This window comes from Salmo salar, unplaced genomic scaffold (assembly GCF_965601325.2).
Source record: "Salmo salar unplaced genomic scaffold, fSalSal1 ptg000221l, whole genome shotgun sequence".
Lineage (NCBI taxonomy): Eukaryota > Metazoa > Chordata > Actinopteri > Salmoniformes > Salmonidae > Salmo > Salmo salar.
In genome coordinates, this window is record NW_027675333.1 from 1,885,001 (window position 1) to 1,902,500 (window position 17,500).

General features: G+C 41.5%; 2 protein-coding genes across 2 annotated transcripts in view; one reads left to right on the forward strand and one right to left on the reverse strand.

Moving 5' to 3' along the window:
• The window catches only part of LOC145867197 (tripartite motif-containing protein 16-like), a 9,733-nt gene extending 4,365 nt beyond the window's left edge, over positions 1-5,368 (reverse strand). Inside the window, exons 1-2 of the mRNA XM_082971249.1 lie at positions 4,675-5,368; positions 4,147-4,242 (exon numbers count right to left, since the gene is read on the reverse strand). Coding sequence (XP_082827375.1) covers positions 4,147-4,242; positions 4,675-5,271 — 693 coding nt within the window. The 5' untranslated portion in view covers positions 5,272-5,368. The remainder of the gene's footprint in view (positions 1-4,146; positions 4,243-4,674) is intronic.
• Positions 5,369-10,443: 5,075 nt separating this feature from the next.
• LOC145867198 (tripartite motif-containing protein 16-like) overlaps positions 10,444-17,500 on the forward strand; it is an 11,373-nt gene continuing 4,316 nt past the window's right edge. Inside the window, exons 1-2 of the mRNA XM_082971250.1 lie at positions 10,444-11,165; positions 11,598-11,693. Of these exons, the coding sequence (XP_082827376.1) occupies positions 10,569-11,165; positions 11,598-11,693 (693 nt within the window). The 5' untranslated portion in view covers positions 10,444-10,568. The remainder of the gene's footprint in view (positions 11,166-11,597; positions 11,694-17,500) is intronic.

Genomic DNA, 17,500 nt, shown 5'->3' on the forward strand with positions numbered 1-17,500 from the left:
CAAGGATAGTTAATAATAAGTTACCTGAGGTAAACCTACAAGGTTAACGCGGGCTGGAAGATAATTACTTTAAAACCACAGCAAACAGCTGGGACATATAGTAATATTATATATATATAATATTATATCACTGGGCTCCTCTGTGCTAACAAACCCTGTGTACCACCCGTCCCCTGTTTAACCTTGAATTTCGTTCAGAAAAACACTTCCACATTTAGCAAAACGAACCAACTCTTTACGGATCTGTTCGGTGGTAATAAACGGAGGCAGATTAGACACCACTACTCTTGTTGAAATCAGCACCAACACAACCCCTCACATAAATCATACTGGTAACTAGCCGGGTAACAAGACTCACCTTTTACATTACCACAACCACCGCCTTGTTCATTCTGGATACAGAGTGTATATGTTCCTCTCCCACCTGTTCACCGACCAGGATCAATAATTCCTCCACACCATTCTCCACAACGCACCTGAAGAGACAGCGTTTCTTCTCCACTCGGTTGACGACATCAAACTACCCTACTCCCTCCTCAACTCTAACCGATAAACAGTGGAAACCAATAAACAAACCCTCCCACCATGACAAAATACATTTGGAAAATAGGCAAAAGAATAGCTGCACTCTTCACGAACGACAAAACCTCACGTTACCAACTTCTTCTTCTATGGTATAATGGTGGTCCTCAAACCAACGTTAAAGGAGCGTGGCGCCTCCTACTGTGCTGGAGTGTGTTCAATCACGGTTTACACCATTTCTAAATCCTCCTACCTAACTCAGTACTTCTGAGAAAATAAAAAAGATCCCTACTAACTTCTAATAGACCCTCCCCCATCCCCCAAATCCCTTCCAACCCCCCATCCAACCCCATCCAACCTAAATGACCCTACACTTCAATCTTTCCCTCTCTTCAACATCCTTACAACAATATAACAACACATGCTCCACCGTTTCATTGACAATACCCTCCAGACACAAACCATTCACATGCTGCCAACCAGATGGAAGGACCAGTTCGATGTACAATGTCCTAAAGACAATCGAGGAAACACCACCTCTTCCTTCCTAATCTGACCTTTGAACCTTGGTCCACCGACCTTTAGAGGACATATAAATGCCGTCCCTTGTGCTCAGAGTCCCATCTCTTCTGCCACACATCTATCAAAATGTCTCTGATCTCACATTTGTCCTCACCTCTAGCCAGTGGAACATTAATATATATTATATCTTGTTTTAAAGTTATTTTAGCTAACTAGTCTACAATTTCATTCCATTCCACACCTGAATGTGCTGGGACCCAGCATAATCTCACTACTAGACCCATTCTCTCAATTCTCCATAATAACATTAACCTCTATGGGACCGGCGGGACGAATTCGTCCCACCTACGTAACAGCCACTGCCATCCTGTGGCGCGATTTTCAAAATCTTCAAAATCATATTACTTCAATTTCTCAAACATATGACTATTTTACAGCCATTTAAAGATAAGACTCTCGTTAATCTAACCACACTGTCCGATTTCAAAAAGGCTTTACAACGAAAGCAAAACATTAGATTATGTCAGCAGAGTACCAAGCCAGAAATAATCAGACACCCATTTTTCAAGCCAGCATATAATGTCACCAAAACCCAGAAGACAGCTAAATGCAGCACTCACCTTTGATGATCTTCATCAGATGACAACCCTAGGACATTATGTTATACAATACATGCATGTTTTGTTCAATCAAGTTCATATTTATATCAAAAACCAGCTTTTTACATTAGCATGTGACGTTCAGAACTAGCATACCCCCCGCAAACTTCCGGGGAATTCGCTAACATTTTACTAAATTACTCACGATAAACGTTCACAAAAAGCATAACAATTATTTTAAGAATTATAGATACAGACCTCCTCTATGCACTCGATATGTCCGATTTTAAAATAGCTTTTTGGTGAAAGCACATTTTGCAATATTCTAAGTACATAGCCCAGGCATCACGGGCTCGCTATTTAGACACCCGGCAAGTTTAGCACTCACCATAATCATATTTACTATTATAAAAATGTCATTACCTTTTGTTGTCTTCGTCAGAATGCACACCCAGGACGTCTACTTCAATAACTAATGTTGGTTTGGTCCAAAATAATCCATCGTTATATCCGAATAGCGGCGTTTTGTTCGTGCGTTCCAGACACTATCCGAAATAGTAAAGAAGTGTCGCGCGCTTGGCGCAATTCCTGACAATAAAATTCAAAGTATTCAATTGCCGTACGTCGAAGCATGTCAACCGCTGTTTAAAATCAATTTTTACGTCATTTTTCTCGTAGAAAAGCGATAAAATTCCGACAGGGAATCTCCTTTTCGGCAAACAGAGGAAAAAATCCCAAAGGCGGGGGCGGTCGGGGTCACGCGCATAAGCTAGTGTCTCTTGATGGGCCACTTGAGAAAGGCGATAATGTGTTTCAGCCTGGGGCTGGAATGACGACATTCTCTTTTTTCCCGGGCTCTGAGAGCCTATGGACGACGTGGGAAGTGTCACGTTAGAGCAGAGATCCTTAGTAAATGATAGAGATGGCAAAGAAGTTCCAGAAATGGTCAGACAGGCCACTTCCTGTAAAGGAATCTCTCAGGTTTTGACCTGCCATTTGAGTTCTGTTATACTCACAGACACCATTCAAACAGTTTTAGAAAATTTAGGGTGTTTTCTATCCATATGTAATAAGTATATGCATATTCTAGTTACTGAGTAGGAGTGGTAACCAGATTAAATCGGGTATGTTTTTTATCCAGCCGTGTCAATGCTGCCCCCTAGCCCTAACAGGTTAACACCTCCAATAGTAGGTCACTCCTAATAGATTTACCAGATGATAAACTATTATATGATAATACTAAAAAACACCCTTCTAACTAACCCTACACTCATTAAAACCCACTACCCCATTCCACTACTTTGACCCTATCTGCTCCTGCACCAGGCCAACTAACCCTACACTCATTAAAACCCACTACCCCATTCCACTACTTTGACCCTATCTGCTCCTGCACCAGGCCAACTAACCCTACACTCATTAAAACCCACTACCCCATTCCACTACTTTGACCCTATCTGCTCCTGCACCAAGCCAACTAACCCTACACTCATTAAAACCCACTACCCCATTCCACTACTTTAACCCTATCTGCTCCTGCACCAGGCCAACTAACCCTACACTCATTAAAACCCACTACCCCATTCCACTACTTTAACCCTATCTGCTCCTGCACCAGGCCAACTAACCCTACACTCATTAAAACCCACTACCCCATTCCACTACTTTAACCCTATCTGCTCCTGCACCAGGCCAACTAACCCTACACTCATTAAAAACCCACTACCCCATTCCACTACTTTGACCCTATCTGCTCCTGCACCAGGCCAACTAACCCTACACTCATTAAAACCCACTACCCCCATTCCACTACTTTGGCCCTATCTGCTCCTGCACCAGGCCAACTAACCCTACACTCATTAAAACCCACTACCCCATTCCACTACTTTGACCCTATCTGCTCCTGCACCAGGCCAACTAACCCTACACTCATTAAAACCCACTACCCCATTCCACTACTTTGACCCTATCTGCTCCTGCACCAGGCCAACTAACCCTACACTCATTAAAACCCACTACCCCATTCCACTACTTTGACCCTATCTGCTCCTGCACCAGGCCAACGACCTGGGAGGATGGGACACCACCACTCAACACACCCTGGAACTCTTCTGAAGTCAAATCTAGTATGACCAAATACTTCTCTGCAGCTGCCACCAAAACATATTTTTTTTCATTGATTTACATTCCATTTCTGCGGTACAGTTGATAACCATTTGCTATGAACACTAAGAAGCCAACCTTACTGAAGGATATATCACTGGTTGGCCCATCCCTCTGTGCTGTCACAGATCTACTACTCACAGGGATCCTCTCAGGATCCCTCAGCCTTGACCCATCCTCCTCTACTTTCTTCACTGCCTCAGCAGTGACAACCTGTTCCCAACAGTGGGGTCAGTGGGATTGGATAGGGGCCCCTCTACCTCTCTGTCTCTCTCTCTCTCTCTCTCTGACTGGAGGAGACAGGTGAAATGGTGTGTCTCCTCTGGTCAACAATACTCACCTTGAGAGACTCCACAGCCTGTTGGAGCTCCTTCAGCTCCTTCTCTCTCTCCTGAAATCTCTGCTGGACCTTCTGCTGACTCATCCCCAGCTGCCTCTGTGGAGAATCACTCTTCAATGAGCTATCAAGCTTTATTAGTCCAGTAGATCAATAGTATAGTAATGTGACATAGGGCCCATAGAGAGGAAGGTCTAAAAAATGGATGGTCCATTTCCTAAATGATATTTATTTGTTGCTATGTGAATGATTATAGTTTTTATGGTAGGACTACATGTATCAACAGGTTGAGACTGAACTTTGGACTCATAAAAGGCCATTCAGAATGATAATAGTGTTTGACATTATAAAATGGTGATACATTTAGAGAATCTGGGTTGACATATCTATATACTCAAGGTTTGTTTTCATATTTGTTCTGCTGAGGATTCATTTCATTTGAATGATCTCATATTCAAACAGCCTTAGTTCCTACTGTATCTTTAATTCTTTGTTTATCAGACAGTCACCAACAAGTTGTTCTGGTCTTACCTGTTTCTCAGTCCTCTCTGCTGCAGCTGACACTGTATCATGGCCTTTATGTTCATCCACTGTACACATCAGACAGATACACTGCTGATCGGTACGACAGTAAACCTCCAGTAGTTTGTCATGATGAGAGCAGATCTTCTCCTGTAGTTGTGCGGTGGCTTTGACCAGCTTGTGCTTCTTCAAAGCAGGAGATTCGTAGTGAGATTGGAGGTGAGTCTCACAGTAAGAGGCCAGACACACCAGACAGGACATGAGGGCTTTCTGCTTTCTGGTCCCAGTGCAGACATCACACACCACATCTCTAGGTCCAGCATAGCACAGAGCAGGAGGGGGAGCAGCCTGGAGTCCTGTCTTCTTCAGTTTCTCCACCAGCTCAGCCAACATGTTATTTTTACTCAGCGTAGGCCTCGGACTGAAGGTCTGTCTGCACTGAGGACAGCTATAGACCCCTTTCAGAACATCCTGATCCCAGCAGCCCTCAATACAGCTCCTACAGTAACTGTGTCCACAGGGGATGGTGACTGGTTCCTTCAGTAGATCCAGACAGACAGAACAACAGAACTGGTCCTGGTCCAGCAGAACTCCCTGTTGAGCCATTTGGACGGTTGTTCACTCTCACACAGACAGACGACACAGAGACTCAGATCAGTTTCGTTTCCTCAGAAGAGAGTTTGTGAAGGGGGATGGACTTCCTGGTTCTGCCAGAGGGGTGGGGTTAGAGGGAGGGAGGGTTTAGAGGGAGGGAGGAAGAGAGAGAGGAACTGCATGCAACAGCAAGAGGGAGACAAATAGTCTTGTTCCTTGGTTAGAGCCCATAACATGGAATAAATGAAATAATGAATCTTAAAATGTGAGTTATTAGAATATAAAGGGTAACAGTTTCTATGAAGTACATATTATAATTATTTTAATGACCTTTATAATGCCTTATAATACACTTATGTGTTCTAATAAGCAATAAGGCCTGAGGAGGTGTGGTATATGTAAGGATTGCGGACCTGGTGGCAGTGAAGTCAGATGCAGGAGAGCAGAGATAGGTAATAGCCGGAGCAGTTTAATACAAAACGAACCTACATGGGTACAATCCCCGATGCGCACCAGTAACAGAGTACAAGCACTTACAAACAAACAATTCCACACAAGGACATGGGGGGAACAGAGGGTTAAATACACAACAATTCATGATGGAAATGGAAACCAGATGTGTAAGAAAACAAGACAAAACAAATGGAAAATGAAAAGTGGATCGACGATGGCTAGAAGACCGGTGACGCCGACCGCCGAACAAGGAGAGGAAATGACTTCGGTGGAAGTGGTGACAGTATATGGCTAATATACAGTACCACGGCTAAGTGCTGTTTTTAGGCACGACGCAAAGCGGATTGAGAATTATGTAACACTTTCAAAAATACAATCAAATAAAAATGTTATTGGTCACATACACATATTTAGCAGATGTTATTGTGGGTGTAGTGAAATGCTTGTGTTCCTGGTTCCAACAGTGCAGTAGTATCTAACAATACACCCTAATGTAAATGTCACAGGTGTCGTAGGGTTTAGACCAAGACGCTGCGGGAAAATGTACACTCATCTTCTTTTATTAAAGGACAAAGAACAGGCCAGTAAGGCACAAAGCTATACACAGCAACAATCAGCCACAAAACCCCCATGACAAACAAACTCCTAATTATAGGACCTTCAATCAGAGGCAACGATAACCAGCTGACTCCAATTGAAGGTCCAACCCCAATTAACTAAACATAGAACTACAATAGACAAGACAGAACATAGAAATACACTAACATAGAACATAGACATAAACCAAACACCCCTCTAACTAAATACATAGCCCGAACCACATAAAACAAACACCCCTCTACCTAAATACATAGCCCGAACCACATAAACCAAACACCCCTCTACCTAAATACATAGCCCGAACCACATAAAACAAACACCCCTCTACCTAAATACATAGCCCGAACCACATAAACCAAACACCCCTCTACCTAAATACATAGCCCGAACCACATAAAACAAACACCCCCTGCCACGACCTGACCAAACTACAATAACAAATAACCCCTATTACTGGTCAGGACGTGACAGTAAAAAGTAAAGGAATTAAGAAATATAGAAATATTAGGATGAGCAATGTTGGAGTCCTGGAATATAAATATATATACTGTGAGTATATACTGTGTGTATATGTGTGTATATATATATGTGTGTATATTTGTGTGTGTATATATATATATATATATATATATATATATATATATATATACACACACACACACAGAACCAGTCTGGAGTATATATATATACACACATATATATACACACACACACACACACAGAACCAGTCTGGAGTGTATATATATATATATATATATATATATATATATATATATATATATATATATATATATATATATATATATATATATATATACACACACAGAACCAGTCTGGAGTATATATATATAATATATATATATATATACACACACAGTACCAGTCTGGAGTATATATATATACACAGAACCAGTCTGGAGTATATATATATATATACACACAGTACCCGTCTGGAGTATATATATATATATATATACACAGAACCAGTCTGGAGTATATATATATATATATACACACAGTACCCGTCTGGAGTATATATATATATACACACAGAACCAGTCTGGAGTATATATATATATACAGTACCAGTCAAATGTTGGGACACACTTACTCATTCAAGGGTTTTTCTTTATTTTTACATTCATGTCGTTTCTCGTTGCTTATTTGAGCTGTTCTTGCCATAATAAGGACTTGGTCTTTTACCAAATAGGGCTGTCTTCTGTATACCACCCCTACCTGGTCACAACACAACTGATTGGCTCAAATGCATTTAGAAGGAAAGAAATTCCACAAATTAACTTTAACAAGGCACACCTGTTAATTGAAATGCATTCCAGGTGACTATCTCATGAAGCTGGTTGAGAGAATGCCAAGATTGTGCAAAGCTGTCATCAAGGCAAAGGGTGGCTACTTTGAAGAATCTCAAATATAAAATATATAAATATAACACTTTTTTTGGTTACTACATGATTCCATATCTGATATTTCATAGTCTTGATGTCTTAACTATTATTCTACAATGTTGAAAATAGTACAAATAAAGAAAAAGCCTTAATTGTTCTAAAACTTTTGACCGGTAGTGTATATATAAATGTAAAGGGATGTATAGGTAATATGGATCAAATATGTAGTATATCTGAAGAACAGTATGTGGACAGCAATAATTAAATAGGATAGTCCTTGACTAGAATACAGTATATACATATGAAGTGGACAGCAGTAGTTATATAGGATAGTCCTTGACTAGAATACAGTATATACATATGAAGTGGACAGCAGTAGTTATATAGGATGAACCAGGACTAGAATACAGTATATACATATGAAGTGGATAGCAGTAGTTATATAGGATGAACCATGACTGGAATACAGTATATACATATGAAGTGGACAGCAGTAGTTATATAGGATGAACCATGACTGGAATACAGTATATACATATGAAGTAGACAGCAGTAGTTATATAGGATGAACCAGGACTAGAATACAGTATATACATATGAAGTGGACAGCAGTAGTTATATAGGATGAACCATGACTAGAATACAGTATATACATATGAAGTAGACAGCAGCAGTTATATAGGATGAACCATGACTAGAATACAGTATATACATATGAAGTGGACAGCAGTAGTTATATAGGATGAACCAGGACTAGAATACAGTATATACATATGAAGTGGACAGCAGTAGTTATATAGGATGAACCAGGACTAGAATACAGTATATACATATGAAGTGGACAGCAGTAGTTATATAGGATGAACCATGACTGGTTCCTGGCTCCTCCTACTGTATAACTACTGCTGTCCACTTCATATGTATATACTGTATTCTAGTCATGGTTCATCCTATATAACTACTACTGCCCACTTCATATGTATATACTGTATTCTAGTCATGGTTCATCCTATATAACTACTGCTGTCCACTTCATATGTATATACTGTATTCTAGTCATGGTTCATCCTATATAACTACTGCTGTCCACTTCATATGTATATACTGTATTCTAGTCATGGTTCATCCTATATAACTACTGCTGTCCACTTCATATGTATATACTGTATTCTAGTCATGGTTCATCCTATATAACTGCTGCTGTCCACTTCATATGTATATACTGTATTCCAGTCCTGGTTCATCCTATATAACTACTGCTGTCCACTTCATATGTATATACTGTATTTTAGTCATGGTTCATCCTATATAACTACTGCTGTCTACTTCATATGTATATACTGTATTCTAGTCCTGGTTCATCCTATATAACTACTGCTGTCCACTTCATATGTATATACTGTATTCTAGTCATGGTTCATCCAATATAACTACTGCTGTCCACTTCATATGTATATACTGTATTCTAGTCATGGTTCATCCTATATAACTACTACTGTACATCTACTATTCTTCAGATATACTACAGATGTACTCCAAATTGTCTATGCATCACATCACAGTACACAGTGTATATATATATATATATATATATCATTGCTTGTCCTAATATTTTCATTGACTTTTTAGATTTGCCCTCTGTGAGCTGGGAACACAAGCATTGTTAGATATTACTGCACTGTTGGAGCTGGGAACACAAGCATTGTTAGATATTACTGCACTGTTGGAGCCAGGAACACAAGCATTGTTAGATACTACTGCACTGTTGGAGCTGGGAACACAAGCATTGTTAGATATTACTGCACTGTTGGAGCTGGGAACACAAGCATTGTTAGATATTACTGCACTGTTGGAGCCGGGAACACAAGCATTGTTAGATATTACTGCACTGTTGGAGCTGGGAACACAAGCATTGTTAGATATTACTGCACTGTTGGAGCTGGGAACACAAGCATTGTTAGATATTACTGCACTGTTGGAGCTGGGAACACAAGCATTGTTAGATATTACTGCACTGTTGGAGCTGGGAACACAAGCATTGTTAGATATTACTGCACTGTTGGAGCCGGGAACACAAGCATTGTTAGATATTACTGCACTGTTGGAGCTGGGAACACAAGCATTGTTAGATATTACTGCACTGTTGGAGCTGGGAACACAAGCATTGTTAGATATTACTGCACTGTTGGAGCTGGGAACACAAGCATTGTTAGATATTACTGCACTGTTGGAGCTGGGAACACAAGCATTGTTAGATATTACTGCACTGTTGGAGCTGGGAACACAAGCATTGTTAGATATTACTGCACTGTTGGAACCAGGAACACAAGCATTTCACTTCACCCACAATAACATCTGATAAATATGTGTATGAAACCAATAAAATAAAATGTGATTGTATTGTTGAAAGTGTTAGATAATTCTCAATCCGTGTTGTGTCTTGTCTAAGAACAGCCCTTAGCCGCGGTACTGTATAATAACCATATATCACACCTCCTCAGGACTTATTGATTTATAAGGCATTATAAAGGTCATTAAAATAATGATACATACGTACTTCATAGAAAACTGTTACCCTTCATATATTCTAACAACTCACATTTTAAGATTCATTATGTCATGTGTTCCATGTTAAAGGCTCTAACATTGGAACAAAACTATTTGTCTCCCTCTTGATGTTGCATGCAGTTCCTCTCTCTCTTCCTCCCTCCCTCTAACCCCTCCCTCCCTCTAACCCCACCCCTCTGGCAGAACCAGGAAATCCCTCCCCCTCCCACAAACTCTCTTCTGAGGAAACGAAACTGATCTGAGTCTCTGTCTCGTCTGTCTGTGTGAGAGTGAACAACCGTCCAAATGGCTCAACAGGGAGTTCTGCTGGACCAGGACCAGTTCTGTTGTTCTGTCTGTCTGGATCTACTGAAGGAACCAGTCGCCATCCCCTGTGGACACAGTTACTGTAGGAGCTGTATTGAGGGCTGCTGGGATCAGGATGTTCTGAAAGGGGTCTATAGCTGTCCTCAGTGCAGACAGACCTTCAGTCCGAGGCCGACGCTGAGCAAAAATAACATGTTGGCTGAGGTGGTGGAGAAACTGAAGAAGACAGGACTCCAGGCTGCTCCCCCTCCTGCTCTGTGCTATGCTGGACCTAGAGATGTGGCGTGTGATTTCTGCACTGGGACCAGAAAGCAGAAAGCCCTCATGTCCTGTCTGGTGTGTCTGGCCTCTTACTGTGAGACTCACCTCCAATCTCACTACGAATTTCCTGCTTTGAAGAAGCACAAGCTGGTCAAAGCCACCGCACAACTACAGGAGAAGATCTGCTCTCATCATGACAAACTGCTGGAGGTTTACTGTCGTACCGATCAGCAGTGTATCTGTTATCTGTGTACAATGGATGAACATAAAGGCCATGATACAGTGTCAGCTGCAGCAGAGAGGACTGAGAAACAGGTAAGACCAGAACAACTTGTTGGTGACTGTCTGATAAACAAAGAATTAAAGATACAGTAGGAACTAAGGCTGTTTGAATATGAGATCATTGAAATGAAATGAATCCTCAGCAGAACAAATATGAACACAAACCTTGAGTATATTGATATGTCAACCCAGATTCTCCAGATGTATCACCATTTTATAATGTCAAACACTATTATCATTCTGAATGCCCTTTTATGAGTCCAAAGTTCAGTCTCAACCTGTTGATACATGTAGTCCTACCATAAAAACTATAATCATTCACATAGCAACAAATAAATATCATTTAGTAAATGGACCATCCATTTTTTAGACCTTCCTCTCTATGGGCCCTATGTCACATTACTATACTATTGATCTACTGGACTAATAAAGCTTGATAGCTCATTGAAGAGTGATTCTCCACAGAGGCAGCTGGGGATGAGTCAGCAGAAGGTCCAGCAGAGATTCCAGGAGAGAGAGAAGGAGCTGAAGGAGCTCCAACAGGCTGTGGAGTCTCTCAAGGTGAGTATTGTTGACCAGAGGAGACACACCATTTCACCTGTCTCCTCCAGTCAGAGAGAGAGAGAGAGAGAGAGGTAGAGGGGCCCCTATGCAATCCCACTGACCCCACTGTTGGGAACAGGTTGTCACTGCTGAGGCAGTGAAGAAAGTAGAGGAGGATGGGTCAAGGCTGAGGGATCCTGAGAGGATCCCTGTGAGTAGTAGATCTGTGACAGCACAGAGGGATGGGCCAACCAGTGATATATGCTTCAGTAAGGTTGGCTTCTTAGTGTTCATAGCAAATGGTTATCAACTGTACCGCATAAATGGAATGTAAATCACTGAAAAAAAATATGTTTTGGTGGCAGCTGCAGAGAAGTATTTGGTCATACTAGATTTGACTTCAGAAGAGTTCCAGGGTGTGTTGAGTGGTGGTGTCCCGTCCTCCCAGGCCGTTGGCCTGGTGCAGGAGCAGATAGGGTCAAAGTAGTGGAATGGGGTAGTGGGTTTTAATGAGTGTAGGGTTAGTTGGCCTGGTGCAGGAGCAGATAGGGTCAAAGTAGTGGAATGGGGTAGTGGGTTTTAATGAGTGTAGGGTTAGTTGGCCTGGTGCAGGAGCAGATAGGGTCAAAGTAGTGGAATGGGGTAGTGGGTTTATAATGAGTGTAGGGTTAGTTGGCCTGGTGCAGGAGCAGATAGGGTCAAAGTAGTGGAATGGGGGTAGTGGGTTTTAATGAGTGTAGGGTTAGTTGGCCTGGTGCAGGAGCAGATAGGGTCAAAGTAGTGGAATGGGGTAGTGGGTTTTAATGAGTGTAGGGTTAGTTGGCATGGTGCAGGAGTAGATAGGATCAAAGTAGTGGAATGGGGTAGTGGGTTTTAATGAGTGGAGGGTTAGTTGGCCTGGTGCAGGAGCAGATAGGGTCAAAGTAGTGGAATGGGGTAGTGGGTTTTAATGAGTGTAGGGTTAGTTGGCCTGGTGCAGGAGCAGATAGGGTCAAAGTAGTGGAATGGGGGTAGTGGGTTTTAATGAGTGTAGGGTTAGTTGGCCTGGTGCAGGAGCGGATAGGGTCAAAGTAGTGGAATGGGGTAGTGGGTTTTAATGAGTGTAGGGTTAGTTGGCCTGGTGCAGGAGCAGATAGGGTCAAAGTAGTGGAATGGGGGTAGTGGGTTTTAATGAGTGTAGGGTTAGTTGGCATGGTGCAGGAGCAGATAGGGTCAAAGTAGTGGAATGGGGTAGTGGGTTTTAATGAGTGTAGGTTTAGTTGGCATGGTGCAGGAGCAGATAGGGTCAAAGTAGTGGAATGGGGTAGTGGGTTTTAATGAGTGTAGGGTTAGTTGGCCTGGTGCAGGAGCAGATAGGGTCAAAGTAGTGGAATGGGGTAGTGGGTTTTTAATGAGTGTAGGGTTAGTTGGCCTGGTGCAGGAGCAGATAGGGTCAAAGTAGTGGAATGGGGGTAGTGGGTTTTAATGAGTGTAGGGTTAGTTGGCCTGGTGCAGGAGCAGATAGGGTCAAAGTAGTGGAATGGGGGTAGTGGGTTTTAATGAGTGTAGGGTTAGTTGGCCTGGTGTAGGAGCAGATAGGGTCAAAGTAGTGGAATGGGGTAGTGGGTTTTAATGAGTGTAGGGTTAGTTAGAAGGGTGTTTTTTAGTATTATCATAATTTCCCCTTTTCCCATTTTGTATCCCAAAATATCATGGATTTATATTATAGACCAGTTGAGGCAGGTGAGATGCCTTTGGATATACGACGTAATAAATTGTCATTAGCTTATTGGGTTGAAAGGCTGTGAGGTTGAGCATCCCACTGCTACTGTTCTAGATGACTGTTGGGAATATACTAGTAGACAAGGCAGTGGTTTTGGTTGGACAGTTGGAAAGCTTGCTGATGAGAGTAGTTTCAGGGAGTTGGAGGTTGGCCCTTTCTGTGGTGATAGGGGATGTTCCTCCATGGTTACTCCCAGATCCTGTTGTTGATCTAACCTTGGTAGACAAAAGGAAAGATTGGGTCAGAAGTCAGTGATAAAGGGAAACTGGTTGACAATTACATTGGTAGAAGTTGTTATGCTTTTTTACCTCTTTTCACAGATGGATCCAAGGGCCCAGATAGTGGGCCCACAGGAGCAGGTGTTTACCTTCCTGAATGTGATGTGCAGATATGTAGAAGACTAACAGATGAACTGTCAGTGTACTCAGTTGAACTGTTGGTGATAATAGTTGTCCTCCAGTGGGTGGAGGACGTACAACCTGTTAGAGTTATAGTATCCTCAGATTCTCTGTCTGTATTGAATAGTTTATCATCTGGTAAATCTATTAGGAGTGACCTACTATTGGAGGTGTTAATGTTATTATGGAGAATTGAGAGAATGGGTCTAGTAGTGAGATTCTGCTGGGTCCCAGCACATTCAGGTGTGGAATGGAATGAAATTGTAGACTAGTTAGCTAAAATAACTTTAAAACAAGATATAATATATATTAATGTTCCACTGGGTAGAGGTGAGGACAAATGTGAGATCAGAGACATTTTGATAGATGTGTGGCAGAAGAGATGGGACTCTGAGCACAAGGGACGGCATTTATATGCCCTCCAAAGAAAGGTTAGTGGACCAAGGTTCAAAGGTCAGATTAGGAAGGAAGAGGTGGTGTTTCCTCGATTGTGTTTAGGACATTTAGATTTGGGGGATGGGGGAGGGTCTATTAGAAGTTAGTAGGGATCTTTTTTATTTTCTCAGAAGTACTGAGTTAGGTAGGAGGATTTAGAAATGGTGTAAACCGTGATTGAACACACTCCAGCACAGTAGGAGGCGCCATGCTCCTTTAACGTTGGTTTGAGGACCGCCATTATACCATAGAGGAAGAAGAAGTTGGTAACGTGAGGTTTTGTCGTTCGTGAAGAGTGCAGCTATTCTTTTGCCTATTTTCCAAATGTATTTTGTCATGGTGGGAGGGTTTGTTTATCGGTTTCCGCTGTTTATCGGTTAGAGATGAGGAGGGAGTAGGGTAGTTTGATGTCCTCAACCGAGTGGAGAAGAAACGCTGTCTCTTCAGGTGCGTTGTGGAGAATGGTGTGGAGGAATTATTGATCCTGGTCGGTGAACAGGTGGGAACATATACACTCTGTATCCAGAATGAACAAGGCGGTGGTTGTGGTAATGTAAAAGGTGAGTCTTGTTACCCGGCTAGTTACCAGTATGATTTATGTGAGGGGTTGTGTTGGTGCTGATTTCGACAAGAGTAGTAGTGTCTAATCTGCCTCCGTTTATTACCACCGAACAGATCCGTAAAGAGTTGGTTCGTTTTGCTAAATGTGGAAGTGTTTTTCTGAACGAAATTCAAGGTTAAACAGGGGAGGGGTGGTACACAGGGTTTGTTAGCACAGAGGAGCCCAGTGATATAATATTATATATATAATATTACTATATGTCCCAGCTGTTTGCTGTGGTTTTGAAGTAATTCTCTTCCAGCCCACGTTAACCTTGTAGGTTTACCTCAGGTAACTTATTATTAACTATCCTTGTAGGTTTACCTCAGGTAACTTATTATGAACTATCCTTGTAGGTTTACCTCAGGTAACTTATTATGAACTATCCTTGTAGGTTTACCTCAGGTAACTTATTATTAACCATCCTTGTAGGTTAACCTCAGGTAACTTATTATTAACTATCCTTGTAGGTTTACCTCAGGTAACTTATTATTAACTATCCTTGTAGGTTTACCTCAGGTAACTTATTATGAACTATCCTTGTAGGTTTACCTCAGGTAACTTATTATGAACTATCCTTGTAGGTTTACCTCAGGTAACTTATTATTAACTAACCTTGTAGGTTTACCTCAGGTAACGTATTATTAACTATCCTTGTAGGTTTACCTCAGGTAACTTATTATTAACTAGGTTATAGCTACTTGGTGAGGAAGCTCACTGTTCACCTGGTTATTGATTGTAGTGGCCTACAGGGATGGTTGGCGCAAAGCCTTCAAACGTTAAACATGTTCTGGTCATGGTTAACTGTATATATATATTTTTTATATATAAAAAGGTGTAAATTCTCAACAAATCGCATGTCCCTGTTCTCTTTTTCAAGATGTGTCCGATTTAAACAGTCAGAAGAAAGAATAAAAAGAAATAACTTTATTTTATTTGTTTCTAAATGGCTGCTGGGTAATATGATAATCGTTGAAATCTGTTGGTTCGTAGACATCAAATAGAGAGAATGCTGCGCAGGTTCACTGAGTTGTAAACCTAATGGATAGGTGGAGATCATTGATTTGTAGCTCTGACTCAGTTGCTACCTCAGATTATGAGCCTATCAAGTGTGGTGAATGAGGTATGTAGTTCCCACAGAAGACCACAGGGAGGAGCAAGAGAGATATAAACCCACACAGTTTATCTCTTTAAATACCCTGAACCTAACAATCAATCTAATGTATTTATAAAGACCTTTTTACATCAGCAGATGTCACAAAGTGCTGTACAGAAACTCTAACCCTACGTATAACCTGTTTTATCCTGAACCCTAATTCTAGGGTAGGGTAGCCTAGAACCCCTTTAGAAACTATTATAGTAATAATATTATGTTAGTAAATACCATTATAGTACTAAATAGGTTCTATTGTTATTTTTTAAATAAAACCTATGTATAGTACTTAGCATTTAACTGTTTTTTTTTTGTTATTTTATTATATTTATTATTTAGAGGAGTCTGTCTAAATAATGAAAAGTTAAGTTATTGCCAGACTTTTTAATGAAACCTTTATTTAACTAGGCAGGTCAGTTAAGAACAAATTCTATTTACAATGACGTCCTCCTAGGGACCAGTGGGTTAACTGCCTTGTTCAGCGGCAGAACAACAGAGTTTTACCTTGTCAACTCTGAGGTCTCCCATTGTTTCCGAAAGGGGAAAGTTTTTACCAATTGTTGGTAGTTAAAACGTAAACCAGTTATTATTATAATACAGTTTTTTATGGCTTGGTCCTAAGAACAGGTTTTAGTGGTAAATTAAAAAGGGAGCCATTTTTTGGTGCCATTTATGGAAAACTGAATTGGGTTTGTGGCTGGATCAGCAGCTCTTCATCATGCGGCCGGAGAGACTCAATACAACAGGGGTCTCTGATTTCTATGCTGCAGTACTGAGGGCCTGGCAGCTGCTGAGACCCACACGAGAGGAGGGGGGGGTGGTGACTGGGCCGTGGGTCTGGGAGGAACCACTGATCACTGGGTTTGGTGGACCTGGAGAGCAGGGTGGCAGCGTTCTGACTCAAAGCAGCACAGAGGCTACTGTACCGTACGGAGGTGGGCTTAGCGGGAGGGAAGGGGCATCAGAGGCAGGGGGTTGTGGGGGCTGAGAGCATGGCAGGGTATAGGTGGAGGGTGCTCTATAAGCTCCCAGTGCTGGAAAGGTCAGGGGTCATCCAGTGGAGGGTATTACATGGAGCCCTGGACACCAATAGCTGATTGGCTCGGGTTGACCTGGGAGTTGAGGAGGGGTTGTCCGTTTTCTACAATGACAGACTGTTCATCATGTTTTCTCTGTGTTGCCAGGGTAATGCCATTACTGTTTATTTTATTCCACCTTTATTTAACCAGGTGGGCCAGTTGAGAACAAGTCCTTTATTTAACCAGGTAGGCCAGTTGAGAACAAGTCCTTTATTTAACCAGGTAGGCCAGTTGAGAACAAGTCCTTTATTTAACCAGGTGGGCCAGTTGAGAACAAGTCCTTTATTTAACCAGGTAGGCTAGTTGAGAACAAGTCCTTTATTTAACCAGGTGGGCCAGTTGAGAACAAGTCCTTTATTTAACCAGGTAGGCCAGTTGAGAACAAGTCCTTTATTTA